The following is a 27066-nucleotide window of genomic DNA, read 5'->3' on the forward strand; positions in this document are numbered from 1 at the left end:
TTGCGTCGCGCGCGTTCCCACGCGACGAAGGATGCTGGATGATGTATCCCGCTGCGCTGGATCTTCCTTACATCCTGTCAGAATGCGAGGAGATCAATTGTGTTCTGTATAAGCCGATCAACTCGACGCAACGAATAAAGGTACGGTGCGAAAGGTGTTCGAAAGGCGTACGCCTACGCCTGTCGTGCGTGAAAACGTCGAGAGGAAAGTGAGGTTAGGTAACTCGCGATGCTGTGGTAGTGGGCGTAAACGTACGGTGCGGTACGTGATCTGTCAAATTTGTGCCAGAAATTCACGGCGTCGTGCTCGAATCAGCCAATTCTAATTCCGCGATAGAACGATAAAAATATAACTGCCGTGGCACAATAATAGATTTTAGCTTCGCGAGTAAGGGTTTAGTATCGAGATTCTATTTTCTTTTTCTTAAATAAAAGTAAGGGTTCTTCTGTATCTCGTATTGCAATTACTCTTACGTATATATATATATATATATATATATATATATATGTCTATTATGCATTTATTGTTATTTTTATTTAACTGAAAAATATATATATGTATAAATTTATTTATAGCGTGATTATTCATAAATTGATTACAGTATACATGCTTCAACGCCTCAGCAAGCTACCTTATACTAGGTTCCACCAGCGGTAGTGTCTACCTCTTCTCTAGGGAACCATGTTCATTCTTGCAAATAATACCTCTATCGGTAAATGATATTTTTATTTTAATTATGCTAAGATATTATTTATATCTCTTTTCTTAGTATATAACTAAGATTTTAATTAGTTAGAGATCAGTTATAATTTCTGCATTATTCCAACCATTTCTAAATCTGCCTTTAATGATGTTGAATTATTGTCTTCCACCAGGAGGGTGTGGTTTCGCGTGTCGCGATATCACCTGACGAAAAGACTGTAGCCTTAGCAACAACTCGTGGTACTATCTGTCTAGTCTCTCTAAAGTCCACTCCACAGTTAATAGCTGTATCTACGGAGCACATGTATGAACAAATCACTTGCCTCTGCTGGAACAGTAACAGTATAGAGATATATGTAGGAGATGCAGTCGGAAGAGTTTCTATCATGGTGCTGTCGATATTCACGGTAAGTAGCACTATATCAAGCAAAGACGCTAAAAGTTTATATCTGAGTAAATAATTTAACAATTTAACAGCATTTCTGGTGCAAATGTAATATCTGCATTAATATTCCGTATTCTCTACACCATGTAATACATAATAAAACATCATTCTCTTTTCATTATCATTAGGTTAATGGAATGTTTCAAGCGCCAACCTGCACGCTGATGAACCTAGACTCGAGCATCGTGCAACTGAGCTTCTTCCCGCCTCTGCTGTTGGTCTCCACGTTGTCGCGCTGTTACATCTGCAACACGGTGCAAGAGCAGTACAAGCAGATAGGCAACAAGCCGCGGAACGGCGAGTTCGGCGCGTGCTTCTACAAGGTGCACGCGAACGAGAACGCCGCCCTGGACACCCAAAGGGAGGAAAGGAATCTCAACAAGACGCGAGGCGCGTTCAACCTGGTTTCCGACAATGACAGGAACATCCTGGACAGCCATCACTCGAAGATCTTCTGCTGTCGACCGGGCTCGAGGTTGTGGGAAGTGTCGGCCGATGGGATCGTCGTTAAGACGCACCAGTTCAAAGAGGCCCTGGCCGTTCCTCCGACGGCGTTATTCCGATCGAACAGCACTCTAGGATCTAGTCAGCAGGGAGAGACGGAGTGCGATTGGCCGCCGCAATCCGTCAACTTCTCGCACCTGTTCGTGATAGCGTACAAGTATTTATTTTCCTACACAACCAGCGGCCTGTACATTATCGATCCCGCGAACGCTAGCGTGCTGCTGTGGAGCAACGAGTACGCGAATGTCAGCATGACGGCGGTCGTGGATGATCGGATCTACCTGATGACCTGTGATAACGAGTTTCATTGTCTAACGCTGACATCACTCGACAGTCTGATACTGCGACTGTATCGTCGCGAGCAATACAGCGAGTGCTTGACCGCCTGCTTTGTATATAAATCGCACTTGTCAAAAATCGTCACTCAGGATGCGAAGGAGATTGTCGAGCTACTCGAGGCGAAAAGTCTGCCGGAGATACTGCAAGATGAGGAGGCGTTGACGCTGTTGCGGTCGTTAATAACGCTTCTACAGGCTGCTGGCAGTAACAGACCGGCTAAACTGGACTCCGGAATTGTAGTTGTGCACTCTGAGAACAGCGACAGCCTCGCCGAGAACAGTAGGAGAGCGTACGGTTGCGAGTTGACGCCCGCCTCACGATCTTCCGATATATTCAACGAGGATTCATCTGAAATAGAAATATTGGAGCCGGGAAGAGATGCGGATGGCAATATCGCGGAAGGAAACGCACCTGAAGCGGCTGCGGATGACGTACGTGACGAGAGAGTCGATTCGCGTCGCAAGGACGAAGTGTTGGGTGCCAAAGATAATACTCCAAAGTCCGATCCTCAGGAAAACATAACGCACATGGTGCAGTCTGACCTGCAGCCGATTTACGCTCTGGCAAACAGCGTGAGATCTAGTATGTCGGAGAAGGAGGTCGAGGAGGTTGCCTCGGAGATGGAGAGGCGGATGAGAACCATTCGGGAATCGTACTGTGACATGCCTGGGCTTCAAAGCTTCATCTACGAGATTACTCGCGCTGCCGAGCTTCACTATTACAACGCCTTCCTGGAGAACGTGTCGATGCAGTTGCTTTACTCCACCGGTAACGATTACATCGTGCGACAGTTCGCGAAGGCCTTCGTTGAGATCAACGCGTCGGGGAGCGGCAGATGCAGCTGCGGTTACCCGTATCCCCTGGACGAGGAAGCCGCGGAACCGAAGTTCCTGGCAGTCGGCGAGGCTCTGATCAAGCGGCACGTAGAAGACCTGCCGGAGGAATGCGGCAACATCTGCGACCAAGTACCTTACATGTGGCGCGAGTACGTGTCCGTCCGCGTCGCACGACGCAGCGCGCTGGACAACCTGTTGAGACAGTGCCTTCAGACCAGGGACAACGTCACACTCTCGCTCCTTCTGCCAGCGCTGAACGAGCAACAATGGGCTTGCGTGAGCGCGTGTCTGAACGAGATGGAAGATGGTACTTGCCTGTTCTGCGCGATGCCCCTGGTGAAGAAACCCGATTACAAACTGTTGATGGATTGGAGCGGGATTGCCAGGGAAATCATGAAGAGGGAGGGACCAGATGAGGCCGTGGCGTTTCTGATCAAGCTGGAAAGCGTGATACCAGACGTTAATTTGGATCGAAGGTAGGAAATTGGTACCTCCAAGTTGTAAGGATACGATCTGTATTCTTCTATATTCTACGGAGTGACGAAAAAGTAGCTCCGTTTTAATGCTCACTATCGATAAAAATGTTATGTCGACTAACAATGCTCACTTTTTCATTTGACATCTTGTAAAATACTGGAAGAATACAGAATGCATAGTGACATGTAACATTACAGAGTGTCTTTGATTTATTTTGCAGCTATCTAATTCAAAATAATTCTCAACATTTTTTAATATTAATTTCATTAAAATAGTTTGATCAAAAATACTCTGTACGTGTAAAAAACTAAATTAATATTAGCTACGTACTACAACTAAATATTAATATGAATGTATCACATTTTATTACAGTATATTCCAGTCGATCATATTTACAAAGATGCTGCATCGCCGTGGCTTGAAGAAGTCGATTGATTTTAGTAAAATTAATCAATTGACGTCGGAGTTCGGTACAATGTGCTCACCACAGGTAATTTCAGTATTAACTTTATATATGTAACGAATAAAATACAAATATGTCTGAAAAGCATTTAAAAGTTGTATAAAAAAAAAACACTTTTCAAATCTGTAGATTGTCTAAATCTACAAAGCGAATCACACGAGTTTGAGCATCTTCCCATTTGTAAAACTTGTTAAAAAATATTAATAGAAAATATGTATTAACTATACTATAGACATATTATGTTTGAATAAATTTAGATCACTCTGCTAACAATAAATAATCAGTATGACCTAGTTATGTAATTCGCTCTGTATTCTCAAGCAGCTCGAGGAGCTTACGAGTGTGCAATCAAAAGATCTTGAATATCATCTTTGTTGCACAGGTGCGCGACCAACTGGCCAAAACCCTCGAACACGATTTAAGGCGGTCGATAGACAAAAATGTGTTCGGGACCGGCGCTCATCACTGGGGCATGCGTTATCAGGCCAAATCATTGACGTGCCCGTGCTGCACGCTATCCTTAGAGACGCCGATTCTATTAGGTAACAGTGGGATCGCGATCTTCCGATGCGGACACGCCTACCATGTAAATTGTATGATAGAGAGAAAGCTCACTAAATGTAATCTTCATCAGTAAATATTGTAAATACGAGTTAAATAAAACAGTTACATGCATTCATACAATTCTCTCTCGTAGACTCAAACTCACCTCGAATATACGTCTCGTCGCTTATTGTACTTGGATTTATTACTTGAATACATTCGCTATCACAGTTCAAAATGGAATGGACAAGTCTTGAATCGCGCGTAGGACAGAGATCGCTGTAATACAGAGTTTACCGTTCTATCGATTCGACAGAGCGCACACGTTTCAAATTTACTGCTCCTGTTCGTTATCAAAACGTATTATCTTTATAGGATTGCGATTAAATATAACTGCAATTTATGGTACTCTCTCTCTCTCTCGTGTACAGATTTGTTGGATACAGTATACAAAATAAGAGTCCGTCGCGTAGTCTCTGGCGTCGCTTAGTAAATTCTTTGCGAGAAATCAGGGAGAGGACAAACGTATATATATATCTACACTTATACATGGATATATTACATTACATGTCTTATCACTTACCTTATTCGACGTTATTCAATACATATTACGCGCGCGTAAATTACACGCATAACGTGTAAATATAGCTTTATATGCGGACTATCGTATACGTTTGGAAAGTTTGCGATCAGTTTTTGGTGCTTAATTCTCGTGGTGATAGCGCAAACTATCCCTTAGCGAACTATGCTCTCGCAAAGCAACTCAAAGTAATTAATTACGGTTCATCAAACTGATTTGTGAAAATTAGTGAGAATTAGTGCTAAGTCGTTGCAACGTGTTGTATACATTTTCATAGTAGCAAATTTGTATAAACTTATAGCAAGAGAGCTCTATATAAACGATTTAATATCGACATATATATATATAAATGAATAAATTTCATATAAAAATTTCTACACAAATCTTTACAGTTTCTATCGTTATAATTATATCGTGTGTACCATAATATGTAATAGCACCTATTTCTACATAAAAATAAAATGAGAAACTTATCATATGGCACTATCAACTTTAGAAAAATATTTACTGACAAGTGACTCTGCGCTACATCGATATCACAGTTGAAATGGCAAAAATATATATAAAAGGTATAAATCTTTAGTTTTTTATCACAATATGATTAGATCGTCTAGCTCTTGTACATAATTATAAAAAAATAGTAGAAAGTTAATAGATACATTAATAAGACATTTTTGGTAGATGTCCTAACAATTGATCTCTGTATACAAGTTCTAAGATGACGTACAATATATTTTATCAGTCTTGGAATTTTTTAGTAAAATATCAAGCTCGATATGATTGTTTAGTAAATCATATATAAACAGGTACTTCTTTGGTCAATATTATAAAAAATGTCTTGATATGTGACAGAATTTGCACTCTATATCTATAGATATCTATCTTTGCACATTCATGAAAAAATAAAAGACATCCGATTGCAACAAGTCGCAAGATAGTTATGAAGATATCTTTCAATTTACAATACAAGTAAAAATTATCGTTTAAAATATATAACTTGGTTGATTTTGTGCTTTCCTGATTGTAGATTGAGAGCGCAATGCCTAGCAACATTTTTGGCATTTTAGCAATATTAATAATTGCCAACTAATAATCGAGCAGTAATTGCATTAGATTGTAAAATGAAGCAGTGAATTCTGAATATTGGCAATCATGTAAAGAAGAAGCAATTTATAATTCTTAACACGTTGCTTTTGAACTGTGCAGCCGTTTCAACAATTTCAATATATAACAAGTTAATTTGGTAATCAACAACTTGTGTTGTTGAATAACAAAGTACAAATAAGAGAAATAATATTTAGAGATTCTTGGAAGTCCAACAATATGCACAGTAAGGAACGTGTTAGCGACATTTGCGCGATGTCGAGTTACGATTGTACATCAAATTCTTTACAAATGGATGTGTCGTCTGTGTCCCTTTTTTTTAGAAAATATCACGGAAGACAATGGAAAACTGTTGAATGGCAGTGCTTGTTTTTCATGAAAAGGATGTATCATCTTATACGCAAAGTAATACGCTTAGAATTATGTATAACTAAATATATAGAGCTGCATTCTGTGCACTTACCCATTACGTCCATACATATTTCTCCCAGGTAACCATATTTGTTTCTCTCTCTCTCTTTCTTTCAAACGAGAGCTACTAATACGCAAATAAAATGCTACGTGAAATAAAAATATGACAAATAATCGCAACGGTGTAACTTATAGTAACGTTGGCGAAAAGGTTGCGGTTTCTAAATTTGTTAGACAGTCGCCCCTCTCGAGGTGACATCATAATGTGCACTTAGCAAACAAGGTCTGAGAATAAAAACCGGTAAATATATACGTAGAAATAAACTATATGCAGACGATTGTACTTGCGATCGCACGAAACCACGCACAAAATATTGACATTAGAACTGAAATCGACAAAGTTTTATCAAGAATCGTTATAAAATTTTTTTACTTTTCGAAGTTGCACACAGTCCAACATATAACTCAGAACTCAAATCGACAGTTTTATCAAGAATCGATATAAAATGTTTTCTTTTAGAAGTTGCACACAGTCCAACATATAAATATGTTGTGCGCAGTTTCTTATAAAATTTCTCAAAAAATATTTCGTTATCCGCGAAACAATTATGTGACATTATATAGTTATATGAAATGTTTTTCTGCGGCAATAATATTTCGTTGGAGAATCGTCAGAGCCTGCAACAGTACCACGCATGAGAACGGCTTCGTTTTTTTTTATCATCTTGAAGAGACTTATCAATTTTCATAATAAATTCCGATACGTATCAAAATAGCATCGCATCTGTTCGAAATCCGATAACAATAAATCTAATATTGTTCAAAGCTATGCCGTTCTCGAATGATTCAATTATCTAGCAATAAGTATTCCGTTTCAATGGCATTTCAAGTAGCGTGCCAATATCGCATACAATAATATTAAACATGAAATTATATAAGCACTTTGCACTTTGCACAGCGTAATAGTTAAGTAAAAATTTTTTACGGTTCTTATTAAATACGTGTTAAAATCTGAAATAATGCGCAGGTAAATAGGTATCTTCACAAATTCCAGAAAGATTTCACAACGCAGTAGTTATACGTATTCACATGACGTTGAACGTGCACTTTGTTTTGAAGTCTCTTCTCTTAAATTTTCATTTGTTCAAGGAGGAGACATTTGTCAAAATCATTTGTGACTCAGACGCGTTTAATGCATTGTGAAACTTGAATACGTTAGTTATATAATAATTCAGAAAATTCATTCTTATCGTGTGCACTGGATTCTCTGACAGAAATAAAACTAAAATGTTGAATGCACATAATTCATGCAGAAATAATTTGTCTTAAAGGAAAGAATCCTTTTATGCGCTGAGATGGGTAGATCATAATATCAAACGTATTACCATCTACAATCATATATAAATTAATAAGGAATTCCAGCATGTATGACAGTTCTGATTATCAAGATTACAATGACAATGATCTACAGTTCTTTCTAATTGAATAACATAGGAGGCAGGAACATTTGCATTCTGTTGTTGAAAATGTACACGTCTGTTTAACGTGTACACCTCTTAAAATTCATCCCTTCCATTCCTAAAAAAAGAAAAAGAGATAGATGAAATTTCGTCTTTCTGCAAAATTACATTAAAATTAGTTGAGCATAAAACTAAAAAGATGCTACTTGGAAAACGCTGATTTAAATATGCGTTGAAAAAAAATCAATAGTATTCTATACTTCAGACAAATCACATAGAAAACAAACTTTATCGAAAATATTTCTTCACGCTCTCATTTTTTTTAGGATTTACAAGTGCTTTGGAAAATTTCAGTTCAATCTTAAAGCGATGTAAAATAGTTTCACAAAGATAGTATCCCAATCTTAAACATGGAATGCGTATGAATTAAATGTAGGAAGAATATTAACAATATACATATTTCAAAGTTATTTTGCAGAGAACTTGGATTAAAAATTGAATTCATTACGCAAAATATTGTTAAATATAATGCTGGAACGATTCATTAAACTTACACTTATAGTCAAATTGTTAGTTGTGCTCATCTAAACAGCGGGATGTAAAATATATTTATATTGTACATTGCATTCGAAATGTTTTATATGATACATCGCCGCTATCTCACATAATTAGATGAACAAGTTGACTAACAATTTAGCTATCTCTTATATACTTAATCAAAAACTGGCAAGAGTTTTTGATTTCCTTAATACTACTTGCATGATTAATAATCAATGATATATAATAATCATTGACTACATTTGAATAGCACATCAAAATGTGAGTATAACGAAAGTTTCATGCATCTTTTAACTTAATCTAATAACTTACAACACAAAAGGTGAGGAATTTGTTGGTTTCATGTAGGAATAATTACGTTACGTTTCGTGAGAGGCGATTTAAAAAATACTTAATATAAAAAATTCGCATAAATTTCTAGTAACAATATATTACAATATTACAAAATTTTCATGATGATTTTTACAATCAGTTCTCACAAAATGCAATGTTAACGTATTTATTCCTGATTTCTTATTATAAAATCTACTCTCCAGTCACAGTATTTTTATTCTTTCGAAAAGCGAACCTTATAAAATATTATTTAATACTTGCGTTTTATTTAACTTATAAATAACATCTACTCTTTTTGCCATCGTTAATCCTCGGGCACGCGTGCAATTCGTTCATAAATATAAATAAAAGTTTCTGTGCGTCATATCGACCAATGACACGTGTCAGAGGATTAATATGCGTCCACTATGATGAATACGGTTCGACTTCTCGAAAAACTCGATCAGTGACTTTGTAAAATCGCAGAGAAACAGATATATAGTTTCCTCTTTCTTTCTGTTTGTTGTCAGGAATTGTTATGTGTACAAATGAATAAAGTAAAGACAATATTTGACACTTATATTTTTGAAAGCGTATATATGTATTATATTAAGATACAATCTTGCATCGTCCGTGTAGAGAGTCGATGGTTTCTCATATAGATGTCTTCGCTCTTCCTCTCTCCCAAGCAGAAATGCTCTTGCTTTCCTCGTTCTGTTTTTCTGTCTCTTGTCCTCATGAGAATCGTGATCTTGTCTGATTTGATGTCACATTAAATTGTTTCTTTTCTTTTTTCTCTCTTCCCCGTGCGACATTTTGTACGCGACAACTATACGTTTTATACAAACCTACACTTCTGGACTAAATTAATATTTCCTTAATCGTAACATCTCATTATAAAGATATATGTATATAGTATGCATACATAGATATATATATATATATGTATAGATAGATAGTATCATGTTAATACATAGTTACTTATGTAAGACGAAACGAATCTGCAATCAATAATGAGATTGTACGGCAAATTCTACACTGAGCGCGAGTTCTGACTATCTTGAAAGAAGACAAGAAAGTTAAAGATGCTACGAAAAATCTACTTAAACCTTCAGACTACTTTTGACAGCGATTCATTTAAGCAATCTCAAAAGTGCCCCCTTAACCGTTTATCCTATGACGTCCATCAATTATTAACTTGTTACAAATCTTTGGGATGTCACACGTGTGTTCGTGCGACATTACAACAGCGACACGTGTACTTTTGTTCTGAAAATCCTAGAACAAGAATCATGATGTGTGCCTTTGCCTTTGCGCCGTCCATTCCATGTCGCGTTGTCCATGGTGTGTCTTATGTCAAAGCTTGTTCGCTCGCGTTTGCTTCGATGTCTTCGATGTCTTGTTTTCTCTTTTTAGTGTCTTGAGCGATGCGAGGAGTCACCACGTTCATCCCGACGATCCCGTTCCCGTTCTCGCTCACGTTCCCGTTCCGGTTCCCGTTCCCGCTCGGATGGTCGCCGGCTTGATTCCCGTTCCCGATCTCTCTCTCGCTCACGTTCTCTGTAGCGATCGTCATAATACCTATACACAAGTCACGTCAGCCAATTATCTTACTTTAATGCTGCTTTGAATGCTTTGTTATGTCTACACAAGTCCACTTTACTACGAACAATTAATCTCGCGTTGCTTGCAAGCAGCAGATTTCACAAAGGAACGATGTACAAGGAACAACGTACAACCCGCTCTCTTTGTCTCTCTCAATCTGCCTGCTTCTTTAACGACTTTGCTACTCGAAATGTAGTATAATATATAATACATGTATATCGTGCGCAAAAGCGCGTAGACATATATGAAACGGCACGCAACGAGTTCAGATATAATTACGTGATTGTCACGACAACAGATATGCAATCGTGTAATTATTACAAAGACGACACAACACTTGTACATAATATGCATTTTATATAATTATGTAGATACTTTTCTGTATAAGTTTAACAATGGAAGATATACTCGAAGCGATTCTTTGAATTATTTCGATTATTTTATGAAAGTTTCCCTGTTACTTCTTATTATCGCTAGACGCACGTTCTTTTTCTCGATGAAAAAAAAAATGAAAAAATGACAAGAAGGGTATGGATCAGTCTGCACAGTAGAGACGCGCGACACTTCTTATCACTGTTTCGTCTTTCGTTTACTCGTCGTCCATTGTTTACTTAGCCATTGTTTATTTCAAATAAAATCTACATGCATTCATTGTAATGAAAAAAAGTCAATTACCTAGACGCCTTGGAAGACGAGACGGGTGCCGTCTCTGGCGGTTCTTCTTTTACTCTTGGCCTGGCTGACTGACGTGTTGTACTAATGGAAAATGGATATTTTGTTATGACGGTTCGTGTACCATTAACCAGGCTTAGTACATTTCATATAGAAAGCAAAAGATTATCTTAAGAGAAACGATAGGATTGCCGTTACTTAAAAATTAAATGCGAGACATGTTTCACTTATGCTATTATACAATCATAAAGTAATCATGTACAAACATAAAGTAGTTGGATCACAAGTATCGCAACTGTATTTCTATTTTTATGAGATAAAATTTATTAGATAAATTTTAGAAAGGCAATTTATGAGATAAAAGTTGATACTCGTTTTAAGAGCTAGTGAAAGAGTGATGAAAGCTGATTGACGCATCAGCTATCAATGATTCGGGAAAGAAACGTTATAATTTAGCGTTAACTCTGATATATAAAAAACAAGAAAGTAGAAAAAAGTAGAAAAGTGTGCAATGAACATTAGTAACACATTGGAAATACTTTTAATTCGTCTTTTAATTTGTTTTCTTCATATATGGTTTATAATTCTGATAGTTTACGTACATGATTATAAGATTTCATGTTCCACACTGTATAATATATGAAGCAGCACGAGTATGGATCATGAATCAGAAAGGTCTATCATTTAAAAATATATACCCTTAAAAAGATCTTATAAAGGTAAAAAAAAGAAGAAAAATCGGTTTATATGTACGTTGAGTCGCTATCGCGTCTTTTAATCGATTGCTTTTATTACGCATTAATTATTTTTATGCAAATAAAATTATCGCGTTGCCTTTGCGTCGCTATTCATTCACCGAATTATCCAAGTTATAAAATAGCGCTACCGCGTGAATGATGATGATATAGATGTACACAACATACTTGTGAGTCTTAAAATTAAATCGTGATAAATAATTAAGAAATCATAAGCATTTGTGTGTGTGTGTGTGTGTGTGTGTGTGTGTGTGTGTGTGTGTGTGTGTGTGTGTGTAACCGAATCTTACATTCGATCATGTGCACACATCCGGCTTGTTCCACACCTGAGTATAAAAAAGTCACAGTTGCATACACAAAAGAATAAAAAAAGGATACAATAATCTTTGCACAAAGTGAATCCATTGAGAGTGTAGCGATTTACAAATAAATTAAGAAAGTACATAAATTCTATGATATACGATGTGTATATCGATATCGATACAGCACGTGTGCATTACACCACGATATCATTCTTCAAGGGTCACTATCCGTTCCGTTAATCTCCGCGCGAGTACGCTTGAAATATAGTACCACAGATTTACTACTTCGTAATGACAATGATGCGCAACGTTTGAGTATGTTTCACTTAATTAATTTTATTTACTCATGCAATTTATTTGTGAGATGCAACAATACACAAATTGTATTGTTTTCTATGTCGTTCTATATTTCATAGCGTACTTTGTGATAGACGATCGATAATAAGCTGCAATTTATATATTCTTTAATACATAATTTGACACTAATTTCGATTCGACGCAAATCGATTATCCGAACATACGTCGAACAGTCGTCAAACATTTCGTCCATACATGAGCAATATTGTATTAAAAAACATGTAATATACGATACAATACAACGATTGTATATGGATGTTTTTAAAAAATACTTCTCATTGTAACTATTATTATTAAATAAAAAATATTATTAACGATGCCAGGAGAATTGTGACATAAATCTTTAACATGAACGACTCCAAAGGTAATCTTACTGATAAAGATTCATAAATTGCAGCTACCGCTACAAGTATCGCGTTGTATTACAATAATAACGTGTAGGATAATAAAAGTAGCGTTGAATTTCCGTGATTATTGCGCAACAATGTAAACGGCAATATAATAAAAACCTGAAGTGTTTAACAATTCGTTGCAATAATAAATTTACGCTTTTATTACTCCTTGCGGTATATTGAAACGTTAATGAGCAAATGGTCATCACCTGCTCGTTTCTCGCTTATGAACATTGTCTTTTATTCGACATGACTTGATTATCACAAGATTCTTTCATGCTGTTTGATTTCTAATTGCGACAGACTAGTACGCAGTATTAAAAACTTCCATGCTGACCTCGATGTATGCTCGATACGGATACAGCGTAATTTATCAATTCAGCAGAAAAAATTCCAACCGCGTGTGAGGCAAAACATGAATATCGAGATGAGAACTTAGGTATATTCTCTTTCACTATACAAGTCTCTATATGGTTATACAGCAGTGTTAGTTTCAACTATCTGTATTGTGGATACTTCGCAACGAAGTACGCAATAGTCCATTAATCAGTCAGCAAAAAAATGTCAGATTTATCTCTTTTTCTCTAATCGTCAAAGATTTGTGAATGAATCTTTTCCTAAACGGAGTTCTCCCTTTTACGGGGGATGGACGTGCATTAAAATCGAGTACAAGAGAGTAATCTGGTGAGATCATTTAGCTTACCTTTCTTCTCTGCTTCGCTCTCTATATTCACGATCTCTTTCACGTTCGCGTTCTCTTTCTCTGCTGCGTGATCGCTCTCTCGGATATGGTTCGCTGTAATAACGTTCTCGGTCCCTATCACGGTCTCTTTCCCTCTCGCGATCGCGCTCTCGGTCACGCTCACGGTCTCGATCTCTGCTACGTTCCCGGTATTCACGATCCCGGCTCCTGGATCGCTCGCGTCGTCTTCTATGACTGCGCTCTCGGTCACGCGAACGTGAACGCTCTGAAAAAGGACATTCATTAACAATTGTTCACGCGGTTTCTGTAATGAAGGCCACATTTCACATTCTACTAGATTATATCAGACAACGCGAAGAAGGAGCAAGATTATCTACACTCTGGCATTTATCTTGAAATTTTAAGTATTAGGTAACTTGACACATAAACTGTTCTTATTACATTTAATTCGCAAAGCTGTGCAATTTTATTAATCATAAAGTCAAAATCATGTAGTCAAAGGATGTTCAGACTTACCTCTACGTCCGGAACCGTAACTCTTTGTCTCAACACCGCGCAAAGTATCTTGAAGAGAACTGATCAGGATCTTGCACCTATCGTCTGCAGCTACTTTAGATTGTTTGATCAGCGAAATTGCAGTCACAAGGGTCTCTATGGCACTGGCGTATTCCCCTGCAGCGGCGTCAGAGACCGCTCGTGCAATTGCAGACGAGGATACTGTACGGTTACGGCCCATTATCTCCTCGAATTCTTGCTCGGTGAGCGGAGGAGGACCTTCTGGGCGATGATCAGGTCCGGGTGCTCCATAAGGAGTCTGGAACAACGTGAAACAATATAGAACTTTATCATTTTTTAATCAACCAAATTTATCTTTATATAAATATCTTGTTAACAACTGTGTAAGTATTAAAATTTAATGAGAACGTTAAAAGTTATGTTATTATTATTATGTAACAAGGTAATACCTGTGCGCTCGGTGGCCCGTAACCATGCGGTGGTACATGTGGCGGTCCATGCGGTTGTCCGTGTGGCGGACCGTGCGGAGGACCATGCGGAGGACCATGAGGTGGTCCGTGAGGTGGTCCGTGAGGAGGGCCGGGCGGGCCAGGTGGATGCTGACCGGGATGTTGATGAGGAGGTCCTTGTGGGAAGAATGCTGGGTTGACATGAGGTGCTGGTCCTCCTGGCGGACCTTGAGGAGGTCCCTGTGGTGGACCACCGTGTCCCGGTGGAGGACCGCCTGGACCTGACGATACGTTTGATTAATATTAATTTTAATTCTAAGCAATATTTATACACATCAACGCATACAATTGCGACACGTTCTTCTTCATTATGGCAGTCACCGAAGAAAATGTCATGATTCGCTAAGTGATTTACATTCCCATCAAAATCGAATTGCATTTTTAAATAAATTATTATCGTATTTTTTTTGTTAAGGATTATCAACTTAACAATGCAGCAGTGTTCGGCCAATAAGATCCATTCACGGATGCACAGTGGTACAAACGTGGTGCAATTAGATTACCATGACTAAGATTTTAGAAATCGGCGATTTCGATAAACGCAATTGCGATAATTCTTATTGTTTAATTGCGAAATGATCCTTTGAAACATCTTGCACCTTAATGCTTCTGCCAGATCAATTTCCCTCAATATCATGCATTTCTCACGTAGCGGTAGTAAACGTTTGGCTAACAAGATTCGTAACACCGAACGAGAATTCTAAGTCTCACCACCCATAGAACCTGGAGGAGGTCCTCTCTGTGGTGGGCCTTGGCTAGGCTGCGGCCCTTGCATATGTTGATGTTGAGGGAAACCAGGTGGTCCCTGAGGCCCGTGATGCATTCCTATGCACATATTGAACAGTATCATCAGTAATACCAATCTGCTGCCAACAGATTGAAAATTACACAATATACTATACTACTACTACTACTTTTCCGGATTGTGCGATTTCGTTCGTGAGGTCCCACCATCTTCCTCGTTTTATTTACCGTTTATCTCGCGTCATGCAAATTGCGACATAATGCTATATATAAGGTACTATGAGAACATTAATGTCCAAGATGTTTCAGAGGAGTAATGAATGTTGGCAGTTTCGAGGCATAAACGAGATTTTACAAAGGTGCACGAGGCATACGAAAAAACAATTAACGAAAGTTGATTTGTGCACCAACCTGGAGGTCTGTTCCATTCAGGACGTGGTTGAGCACCTCTCGGGTCGCCTGGAGGTCCACCGGGATGTCCGGGCGGTCCACGCGGAGGTCCCTGACCGGGAGGACCAGGTGGACCACCATGGAATTGCTGAATGAAGACAGAAGAAAGTTCTATTTCACTCTATCATAATTACATAAGCGATCATTTTCTAGTTTGATAAATCCACGAGGAAATATGTATTTGTAATTTTATAATTAAAGAAAACACATAAGATAGGGACAATTTACGTGAGTGTATATATTTTATAAAATTGATATGACGTAATATATATTTGAAATATAATCAGCATTGAAAATATCAGACAAGAAATGTATTTTCTCTAAAGTATTTATACCAATCAAATATATTACATGCAATATATATATATGTATATTATAGTAATATAATATTATATTACTATATCTCTTTGCTATTTAGATAGTGTATTCTGGTATAGACACATGTGTGTATGTATGTGCGTGTGTGTTTGTATGAGTAAAGTACATGAATCACAAATGCCATACGATAACGTCAATAAAATGGATTGCAAATCCCATCTGATTATAAATATAACCTAATGATTTGGAAAAATCATTATAATTAGTATATTAATGTTTCCTTGCAATAGAAAATTTTAATATTTTCTAATGACATGAATTTTTAAATAGCCAGTATAATAGATTTAATTTTTAACTCTCAATGTAACGAAAATTATTGATTGGAGACACGAAACAATGTGTTTCGCAGAACGAAAAATGAAATAAAAAAAAAGACCTCGTTATCGGTTACCTGTGGCATATGGTAACTGGCTTCTGAAAGGTTTCTAGTGCAACTCTGTTTACGCGTAAGACATGTAAGTGCAAAACATATTTAAGCCTGTACTATGATTGCTATGATCATAAACAAACATGCATTAATCAATAGTTTGCAAGCTGTGCAGATCTCTGTGTAAATTATACTCTGCAAGTTTTCACAATCCGTTAAAATAATTAATTAAAATATATCTCGTCATCAGATTCTGCACAGTTTAAGCACCTCTGTATAAAACACATCACACAAAAATTTTGAAAACGAGTGATATATTTGCAAACACCATCAACGTGTATCTTCGTGTCAATCATCTCAAAACTTTTAACGTTACATATATTGAAGATACGTAACCTCCGTCTTTTCATATCGATCAGTTAAAAGAATAATAAAATCGATACTTTATTATATCCACAATATTTTTTCAATGAAACACAAATAATTTTGACACAAATAAAACGTATACTTGTATAGCATTGAAAGTAACGGTAATACACGAGAATACAAGGTTAAAAATATGCTTCGCTCATTAAAGAGTAAGATGGAGCATCTGCCGATGATACGTACCATTCCTGGTGGTCTATGCTGGCCAGGACCCGGCCCAGGTGGGCCCTGTTGAGGTGGACCGCCGGGTCCACTAGGTCCTCGGGGTGGTCCGGGGGGACCGTTAGGACGCGGCCCATTCCAGGGACCCTGTTGATATCCAGGCGGAGGACCCTGATTAGGATGTCCAGGTAACGGATGATGCGGTCCTGGACCTGGACCCATCGGTGGACCATGCATACGCGGCGGTCCTTGCTGACCCGGTCCACCTGGGCCTGGTGGACCCATTCCGGGTGGCGGCATTCTCTGTGGTCTTACGCCCTGCGGAGGACCCATCATCATTCGAGGACCATGGTTCTGTTGCGAATGTTGTGGATGTTGCGGATGTTGGGGATGCTGTTGATGAGGTGGCATTGGTGGTTGATGCTGATGTGGGTTATGAGGACGCTGGCTCTGACTCTGTTGCGGAGCCGGAGCCGGTCGCGTTTTACACTGGGACTCAAACTGAGAACACACAAAATGAGATTGTCGTGTATAAATCCCGTATGCAAGCTGCACACCGCAATCGGAGCGCACGGCTGCGATTGATCGATTCACATAATTCGCTTTTCTCCTTTCACCCGCAGCGACAGATATCACACAATAGCGCATACCTGATTGAGTGCTTGCTTCGTCGGGAAGGTTACCACGGGATTCTGACCGTGAAGCTCCTTCTTAGGTAGTCGCTCCATGCACAGCCTCATACTTTGCTCCGAGCCTAAAGATATCACACAGAAACCTTTGGATTGCCCATTGGCGCGATTCTCGAAGAACTTTACTTCCACAAAATCATTGACTCCGACACTTTGAACTGTGTCTGTTATATCTTGATCACTCGTCCACTGAAAATAAGAATATTTATCAATAACTGCTTCCTAACGAAATGAATAACAAGTCAAGAATTTCAATTCAAAATTATTAGAACTATTATTTCATGTCAAATGAATTTCTTTTATTACAATTATTATATCAGAGTTACATAAAGTATTGAGAAATAAACTGTTACATATACACACCCAAGTCAGGTTTCCAACATAAAGCTGGTGGCGTCTACCAATTTGGTTCGGTTGTATGTTATTGCCCAGTTGATGATAAGGAGCATTCCCGTTAGTCTCCTCGTTGGGAGATGTAGTGTCGCCACCACCATCTCCGGTATTACTGGAGGACACACCACCATTGCCACCTGCTGGTGCAGCAATCACGTCGTCATAGAGATCAACACCGTCGCCAGCAAATTCGTCCTGAAACAGACATTCAAGAGAACTCTGTGATAAGAAAAGTTGAAAAAATGGGGGGAAACAAATCTCAAACATCACTATGTTTTCTTTCATTTGCTTTTCAGAAAAACGCGCGACATTAAACAACACACGTAATGGATAATTTCTCATTAATATTTAGAAAAGCAAGCCGCTTTGCACAAATGACAAATGCAACGGTACTATTTTATTATTTGATTTAGTATGTGCTGAATATGTTACAGTCAAAGTGCAAAATAATTCTACAGAACAATTAGATCAATATGAAATATCAAACAAACATTCTACGCTGTAGTCTATCTTTTAATCATGATCATTGTTAAAGACTATGTGTAAAAACTCACGTTCGCTAAGGGGACACACTCACTTAATTTAATATCTCCCCTTTTCTCAAAGAAACCTGTACCATCAAATTTGCAAAAGCGCGTTGAGTTCATTTCCTTGATTGAGCATCACGCATGATCGAGACAAACAAGAATCACAAAAGATGAGTCAAATGGTAACAAAACTGTTAGTAGCGGCCCAGTTACAGAGGATATTTGGATGCCGGATGTGATGCTCAACATGATCTCAAGAACCTTTTGCAAGAGCTCAGTAGGCTATAATCCACGAAAATAAATTATCAAAATGTAAAAAATCGTTATAAATGTACCATTTTCTTATTACACGCGACTTCCTGCACACACCTTGTGGTTCAACCGATCAACCGATCGTACACTTCGACTGTAACAGATATGCAGATATACAGACTTTTTTGCATTGTAAACAAACGATCAAGCAATGGATTGAAATCGATATAATTCCGATATAGTCAAGTCCTGTGATAAATGTACGAGAACAGATCCCTTCAGTTGTAAGCAAGTGTTTTTTTATAATATTTCTGAAAATAATTCTCTCACACTTGATTTCTCTGCAAAATATCATTGCATGATTATTTCATCCGATAAGCATGCCTCTGAAAGATGCACCCTTCGTGCTCTAGCTTCAGATTTTAAAGCACTGAAATAACTAAGTGGATGGAAATATATCGATTTCAATCCCTGCAAAAGTATTCTACAACGTTCTCTTGCAAGGGGAAAATATTTAAAGGGAGAAATAAAATGCGAAACAGAAAAAGGATATGCAATAAAGGGAAGCGCGTACGTGTGTGAATGCTGTGTGTGGTATATGTGGGCGCGCGCGCCCGTATGTGTGTGTGTAGATGCGCGCTCGCGCGCGGATGTGTGCGTGTGTGTGTAAACGTGTTTGTGATTTCGCATGCAGTACAGTGCAGCAAAATGCGTGTGTATATGGGTAAAGGCAAGAAACACAAGGGACGAAGGCGAAAGAGGAGAAACGAGGAAAGGGAGGAGCGGGAAGTGAAGAAAAAGAAAGGGAACGAAAAGTGTGAGAAGAGTAACTACACGACATTCGCCTTACCGCTAGCACCATTTTGCGGATAGCACAATTCCTGCTGCGAACCCGTATTACTGTTTCGCGCTAGCGCTTAGCTCCGGGACGACAACGGGAGTACACCCGCGCGCGCGCGATCGACGACGGGCGAGGGCAGGCACTCTAGCCAGAGAGGCGATCGGTCGGCAACCGCGCGGCGACGAGACAAAGCAGCTAACTTCGGAGCGGTATGGGTCTCGTGCGTGCTCACGCGCTCGCTCGTTTTTTCGTCCGTCCGTCCGTCCGTTCGCTCGCACGCGCGCTCGTCACGAGATAAGATCGCTCACCGGCGCGTAAGCCGACGGCAGCATTCACGAGAGATTCAGCAGCGGCGCGGGACGATCGTTAACGACGGTTACCCGTCGACCATGACGCCAACACACTCAGCCGCGGTCGACGCGGAACGATAATCGTCTCTCACAGTCGCGGCACGGTGCGGCGCGTCACGGCAGCGGCAGCAGCGATCGCCCTCGTTTCTGTATCGCAACGGCGCGATTCCGCGAAATCGTGCTTCCGCTCCTTTCGTCCCACCGGGAAGAGAGAAAACGCGAGCGAGTCCCTTTATTGCTATCAAAGAGAAGTGCGAGTTACCTGCGCGAAATCTTGCTCGAGATCGTCGGCGTACAAATCAATGTCACCGTCCGCCATTTTACGCACACCGACGCTTACTGCATTCGAGAAACGGCGAAAGGCGCCAACCACCGAAGGGTGAGCCGGTTGCCGGAGGGAACAACGCGATGCACAGCCGATAACGGCGCCGACGTTACTACCGGATATGACGTTGCGCTGGAGCCGGAGCACCTGCGTGCAGCCAATTGGCATTTCGCTGCAGTGGCGCGTGATTGGCGCGTGCGTGAGGAACGCGAACGTGAGCGCTAGGGATGTGGCACGTGACACCACGACGACCAATTAACTTGCCGCTTTGCCGCAGATAATGGACACTGACGGAAAATGATTGGTCGCTGCATACGTGTGTGAGGGAGACTTGAATATTTCGACACCAGATACAGAGAGAAGCCTGAGAGCGGTCACGCTCGCGTTTTAACTGTAACGCCTCAAGCGTGGACATTGAAGTGATTGAAGTGATTCTGTCTTTATTGCTCACTGAATATTGAATAAAGATAGAATGACGCCGCGAGCGTTGGGAGCGTCAAGTGGAACGCACATGTCCACGTTTGAGGCGTTACAGTTAAAACGCGAGCGTGACCGCTCTCAGGCTTCTCTCTGCTAGATATCACTGAATAGGATATTTGAGCATTCTGTTCCTCGAACTTGTCCTAATCTCTTTCCGTTGTTCAATAATTCACAAACCTCTTGTTAGAAAGCGAAAATTTTATTGTCTACGTTGTCTACCCACACATGCAATTATCTTTCAATTTATATTGCTTCCAGAAAAGCAGAATCTTTTTACCTTGTGTCGGCAATGAAGTTTTTGGCGCGTTTCTGTACGACCAACGGAGCTATGCGTTTCAACGCGCAACGTTGTTTAGCCATTATTCCCGAAAATGGCGGCCGTGTTGGACGAGGTTGGCAAATCGGCCGAAAAACTTGTGGACGAGGAAAAGGAGGAGCTTGTCGACGAAGAGGACGAGGTCGGAGCAGCGGAGGCCTCAAAGAAGAAGAAGAAGAAGAAAAAGAAGAAGAAGGCCGGTGCGTTTCAGCTGATTAATTGAACGATTGAATTCCTCATGTGTCATCCTCGATCGGCACGTTGCGGTCTCGCGCTATTACGTTCCTCTAATTACGCTGCTAAGTACGCCGGCAAAGTCGCCGGGATGAGTTACTCGCTTTCAGTTAAATTTATTCGTAACGCTCTATTCACTTTGGTGGAAGAAATGCGTGTTGTTACATCATTAAAACCACGAGACTATCGTCCACGATGAGCAAAGTGTTTATCAGTCACATACTTAATTATTCTTGAAGCAATACTTGGACGAGTGACCTTGTTTAAAAGGCTTTGAGACACGCGATGTTGCTATCTGAAAAATGAATGTAACGAATTTTTTTTATCTAATTACACATAACGTTTATAATTGTCAAGGTAGTTTTTATGCACTGTTATTAAATTTTGCTGAAATCAAAGTATTTAATTTGGAAGCAGATTTGTGAAAAGTAGTGCCGTGACATTTGGCACTTTTAGTGAGAATGGATGTCTCGTATTTTTTAAATATATTTTTATTTTAATTTTCTGATCTTGTGTCTTATGTTTCTCTATAGAATTTTGTAGTAGTTGTACCATAGGTTTGTACCATAAAATTTCTATACTACATCAGCTATATTACATTATGAAGGAAATAGTATTACTGAATATATAAAATAGTAATGATAACTATATAGGTGCTGGAGAAGCTAGTGCAGATGTTCCAGAAGGAGAAGAAGATAAAGCGAAGGAAGATGATGTCACGGTTGAAGGTACTTTTTTTACTGTCTGTCCCTTTAAAAATTCTGTATAGCCACAGGCTGAGATTCAAAGAAAAAAGTAATTGAAATAACTTATTTTTTGTATGCCATTATAAGCACTAACTCGCTTGATTGAAATCCTCAGGTACTACAGAGACAGCCGAGAACGACGGTGAAAACGAGGAAGTCAAGAAGAAGAAAAAGAAGCGCAAGTCCAAAGGAAAAGGTGGTGCGAAGCAGCAGACGGATCCACCAACGATTCCTATGTCGGAATTATTTCCGGATGGCAATTTCCCCATAGGACAAATAATGGATCATCCGCCTGCGGCAGGAATAGATGATAAAATGGCAAAGAATCGCTTCACGAGTGAAGAGGCACGTGCTCTCGATAGAATGCACAATGATATCTATAACGAAGCCAGGCAAGCAGCTGAGGCACATCGACAAACCAGAAAGCATATCATGCAATGGGTATGTGTATTGTTAAAAATGTAAATTTTTCTTTTTTTCTTCAATTTGTAATTGGATAAAATTGAATATGTATAAAATAAAATTTTGTAATATTGAGTTAACAGTTGAATTTTTAAAGAAATATTTTATTTGATACCTATATGGAAAAACAAACAATTTTAATTGCCAACACAAAAGATATGTATAAGATATTTTGCTTTCTAATAGAAAATGTAAATTAATTTCCGATTTCCGGTTAATAAATATACATGTATTATATTTTCAATGGATTTTGCAGGTAAAACCTGGAATGACCATGATCGAAATTTGCAATGAGTTAGAAGAAACCGCACGGAAATTAATCGGGGAGGACGGTCTCAAGGCCGGATTGGCATTTCCGACTGGGTGCTCTCGCAATCACTGTGCAGCCCATTACACCCCAAACGCTGGCGATCCGACCGTATTAGAATACGATGACGTTACCAAAATTGATTTCGGTACACACATCAACGGGCGCATCATCGATTGTGCATTCACCCTGACGTTCAATCCAAAGTATGACAAACTGATCGAGGCTGTTCGCGACGCCACCAATACCGGTATCAAGGCCGCTGGAATTGACGTACAATTGTGCGACGTTGGTGCCGCTATTCAAGAAGTTATGGAGTCGTACGAAGTAGAACTGGACGGCAAAACGTATCCGGTATAAAGCGCAAAATATAAAATACACAGAAAATGTTCTTAATTTTCCAGTACATTTGATCTTAATATTAGCTATTTTGGCTGATTTTCGCGAATTGAAATTAGAAATATGTAGTAAGCAAAATCTTTCTTTATTCGGATGCAGATATTAAAGCTTTAAATTGGCATTTAATTTTAATTTAAATTTAAATTAATTTAAATTGACATTTTATTACCAAGATGTTTGACATAAAACAAGAAATATGGCCTGTTCTTCGAATTTTTGAAAATGAAGATTGATATCAAAGAATCTGTGCATTCTGGTTTTAAATAATTCGCAAACTGAATTCTTTGCAGGTGAAATCAATTAGAAATCTGAACGGTCACTCTATTGCGCCGTATCGCATACACGCCGGGAAAACGGTGCCGATAGTCAGGGGCGGCGAGGCGACTCGGATGGAGGAAAACGAGTTCTACGCGATCGAGACTTTCGGATCTACCGGCAGGGGTGTAGTCCATGACGATATGGAATGTTCGCACTACATGAAGAGCTTCGATGCCGGTTTCGTGCCATTGAGACTGCAGAGCAGCAAGTCTCTCCTCAACACGATCAACAAGCATTTCGGTAAGAAATCCGAAAGACATTTTTCAACCTCGCGAACAGAATTGAATTAATGACACGTTCTCTGTCTCCGCAAACGTTCCTCATTCCACGAATATCTCCCTTTCAGGTACCTTGGCCTTCTGCAAGCGTTGGTTAGACCGCGTCGGTTGCACGAAGTACCAAATGGCGTTGAAGGATCTCTGCGACAAAGGTGCCGTGGAAGCGTACCCTCCACTGGTAGACGTTAAAGGTTGCTACACCGCTCAGTTCGAGCACACGCTCGTTCTGCGCCCCACGTGTAAAGAAGTGATTTCCCGCGGAGACGATTACTAAACGGTTGCTATTTTACACGAATTATTTTGGAATAATGGATGTATTTCACTCTCGACGTAACTATGTAATATCATCGTCAGAGCATTATACTGTTTGATCGTTGTCGTATCATGCGCACGATAAATGCGCATGAATAAGAATCATTGCAACACGTTAGCGGTATGACATTCTTAAGTGTAATGCACTGTCCGTGATTTCGCCGCCTCAAGTGTAAGAGAAGCACCATGAGCTTTAAATCCGTACGACAAGGGTGTCGACGATTTCTATTTATTAAATATCACAGGTACATTCGTATTGCAAATGAAAAGTATTCTTTGCATTTCTCTCCTTCCTTGGTTTTTTTTAAAATTCGTGTAGAAATTCTGTAAAAATTCTGTAAGAAAAGAATTGGTAGTTTACATCTGCTCTGTTCTCCGCAACATTCTTTTTTATTCATTTTATTATTGATTTCTTACACACTAAAATAAAAGCGACGAGGAATGATACTTGGTATTGAATAAAATATATTTTGAATTCGAGTTTTATCATTGTGATGATCTTATGGTCCTGGTATATCGTGATTAAGTCTATGTTAAAACGATAAACGTAATCTAGGGTACATATACACGTGACAACTGTACAAAAAAAGAACGAAAGTATTATCTCCATCTGTAACTTCTCTGTTGGTTTAGGTATGCGGATACATTTTCTTGCGCTTCTCGGCGCTTGTACTTGTATGTCATAACATTCTCGTGGACTGATTGGTGAAATTAAAGATCTAACAAACTCAACGGTTCACATTATTTTAGACTTAAAAAAACATTGACTTCGCGCTAACGACGTTGTTCGCTAAGTTTGACGATAACGTAACGCAACGCAACCAAAAATGTATTAGTTTGACATCAATCCGATACCTAAACATGACTCGTAATAATCGGATTTGTCTTACCACCATATAATGAAGTACACGACACACATGGTCCCGCGGTGTCACGTCCTCTCGTCTTTTCTAGCGGAAACTACTTTTATTTCCAGTGGCATCACTTTCGTATCTGTTGACTGATATAATGATGTTATGTTGTTTATGTGTTTAACTCGTGCTATATGCATATGCAGGTAGTATCAAGGTCCCAAAGTCCTACCGCCCACCGTGACGAATTACGCGATTGCTCGCATGTAAATCAAGAATATGAAGCACGAAGTGATGCCACCGTTGGCGATCTCTGAACAAGCTTCGTAGTACAAAATATTTGTTCTCCGTGCCCGGATCATGTCGATCGGGATCGTGGAAGACACCGACGTGACTTCCGAGAAAAAAAGGGAAGAGAAAGCGACCATGCGCCGCGTATCATCACCTAGGCACGTGTACACGAACTCATTCAGTGGTGCAAATACATATCGCGAGTAATCATTCGCGATGTGTGCGAGAGCACGCGGAGATCCATAACTCTCGCGCGCGTCCGAGCGATTAGAAGCCGAACGATACAGAATATCTCGCTTTCATACGTGTAACAAAAAGATAAATTTTACTTACTTTATTGCACAAACGAATGTCCCGAAGCAATCTTCGGAAATTAAATTTCTATAACTATATTCATACTGGAATTTCACAAATGTGGAATGCTAAATATATAATAATAATAATAATAATGTAACGTTATATAATATAATAATATTAAAGCCTGGGCTTTTTTGAGATTTTCGAAAGGAACTTTTTGTATCGTTCAGAATCAAAGCCTCGGAACAAAGGCAGCTTTCCGTTCAAACCAACCGTTCATCCACGAAATAAATACTTTCGCGTTATCTCACTGTCTATCGCTATCCTATTGTCAATCTGTCCTACTATCAAACTGTGTGACTATCGCGCCGTCGTATTTCCACGACGAAGTCGCGAGTACATGTATCTTCGCCCTCATAAGAAAAAAGGAATACGCTGGTTAGTACGTTTGAGTTGACATTCATGCGTGATGTATTAACCAGAAACGTTATCGTCGATGTCCTAACTCGTCACAAAACTGAGCTCAACACACAGCGTTTTACCATTAAACGCGACGAAGACACGTGATTGGTTGCTGATTATACATCGACGCACCCGATACGCTTTTACGAGCCCTTCGCGTGCTGTTTGATCCAGGCGAACGACCCCGTGATTTATGGTGTTTAAACGACACTGTAAAGGCTTCCGAGACACGTGTCGTCGTCTGGATCTTTGTTATTTGGGAACAACTTTGTGGCGCATTAACGTGTGTGGCTAAGTGTCTTGAAAGAGCCAGCGATCCTCTTCTTGCTTGGAATCATGATCAAATTCGTGATGCGCATTCCGTTATCTTAATGTCTGTTACAACACGTGTTTCGCGACGCGATATACGCGCCGAATGACGCCAGCGAAATCTTATCAGGATTATGCATATGTACACTTATCGCGATCGATAATGAGTCGAAATATGAAATTGCATACCGTCCGAGTGGATCGATCGATCCTTCTCAGTCGGGCGCAACACTGTCTCACGGCCCGTATCATCGATCCGATATCTTCACTGTGGATTCACTGGGACTCGGTGCGGGATCTCAGCTTCGCCCTCGCCGTTATCAAGAGATTGTTTGACGGCTCGATCGTCGTCTGCGATTGCTCTTGCTGCGAACGAACAATTACACATTATTAACTCGCTCATATAATACAGAAGGAAATGAACGTGACGGTTCGCGGATATTACACTTTTGTAATTTGCAGTGATTTTGCAATGAAACAGAATATAAATTTCGACTCGATGATTCAGCAATCTTAATATCTCGGAATGAGCTAAGGTGTTATAAAATAAAAGAT

At 39.5% G+C, this 27066-nt stretch overlaps 4 protein-coding genes across 11 annotated transcripts in view; 2 read left to right on the forward strand and 2 right to left on the reverse strand.

The window, feature by feature from the left end:
• The first annotated feature begins 38 nt into the window (after positions 1-38).
• Positions 39-4444, forward strand: LOC105274848 (Hermansky-Pudlak syndrome 5 protein homolog). Its single transcript, XM_011331305.3, has 6 exons — positions 39-140; positions 602-712; positions 876-1109; positions 1276-3302; positions 3676-3793; positions 4149-4444. The coding sequence occupies exons 1-6, from the start codon at positions 39-41 to the stop codon at positions 4401-4403; spliced, it is 2847 nt and encodes a 948-aa protein (XP_011329607.1). The 3' UTR covers positions 4404-4444.
• A 373-nt stretch (positions 4445-4817) lies between these two features.
• LOC105274840 (cleavage and polyadenylation specificity factor subunit CG7185) lies at positions 4818-20638 on the reverse strand. 7 transcript variants are annotated; one of them, XM_026971691.1, is made up of 12 exons: positions 20387-20528; positions 19017-19087; positions 18125-18349; positions 17723-17950; positions 17094-17573; positions 15701-15827; positions 15257-15370; positions 14486-14766; positions 14037-14334; positions 13521-13785; positions 11015-11095; positions 9299-10315 (listed from the first exon to the last, which is right to left on the reverse strand). In XM_026971691.1, the coding sequence occupies exons 2-12, from the start codon at positions 19017-19019 to the stop codon at positions 10147-10149; spliced, it is 2271 nt and encodes a 756-aa protein (XP_026827492.1). In that variant the 5' UTR covers positions 19020-19087; positions 20387-20528; the 3' UTR covers positions 9299-10146. The 7 variants fall into 7 exon arrangements, with proteins under 7 accessions (XP_026827493.1, XP_026827492.1, XP_019885772.2 ...); XM_020030213.2 differs by having other exon boundaries at positions 19784-20518; XM_026971688.1 differs by lacking the exon at positions 19017-19087 and having other exon boundaries at positions 9299-10294; positions 20387-20638.
• LOC105274841 (methionine aminopeptidase 2) lies at positions 20635-24781 on the forward strand. The gene is made up of 7 exons (XM_011331289.3): positions 20635-20769; positions 21188-21445; positions 22133-22207; positions 22341-22666; positions 22944-23348; positions 23684-23951; positions 24058-24781. The coding sequence occupies exons 2-7, from the start codon at positions 21301-21303 to the stop codon at positions 24261-24263; spliced, it is 1425 nt and encodes a 474-aa protein (XP_011329591.1). The 5' UTR covers positions 20635-20769; positions 21188-21300; the 3' UTR covers positions 24264-24781.
• Positions 24747-27066, reverse strand: part of LOC105274842 — a 35341-nt gene continuing 33021 nt past the window's right edge. For both annotated transcript variants that reach the window (XM_011331290.3, XM_011331292.2), the window contains exon 6: positions 24747-26877. In XM_011331290.3, the coding sequence (XP_011329592.1) occupies positions 26788-26877 (90 nt within the window). In that variant the 3' untranslated portion in view covers positions 24747-26787. The remainder of the gene's footprint in view (positions 26878-27066) is intronic.

Source organism: Ooceraea biroi, chromosome 8 (genome assembly GCF_003672135.1).
Source record: "Ooceraea biroi isolate clonal line C1 chromosome 8, Obir_v5.4, whole genome shotgun sequence".
NCBI lineage: Eukaryota > Metazoa > Arthropoda > Insecta > Hymenoptera > Formicidae > Ooceraea > Ooceraea biroi.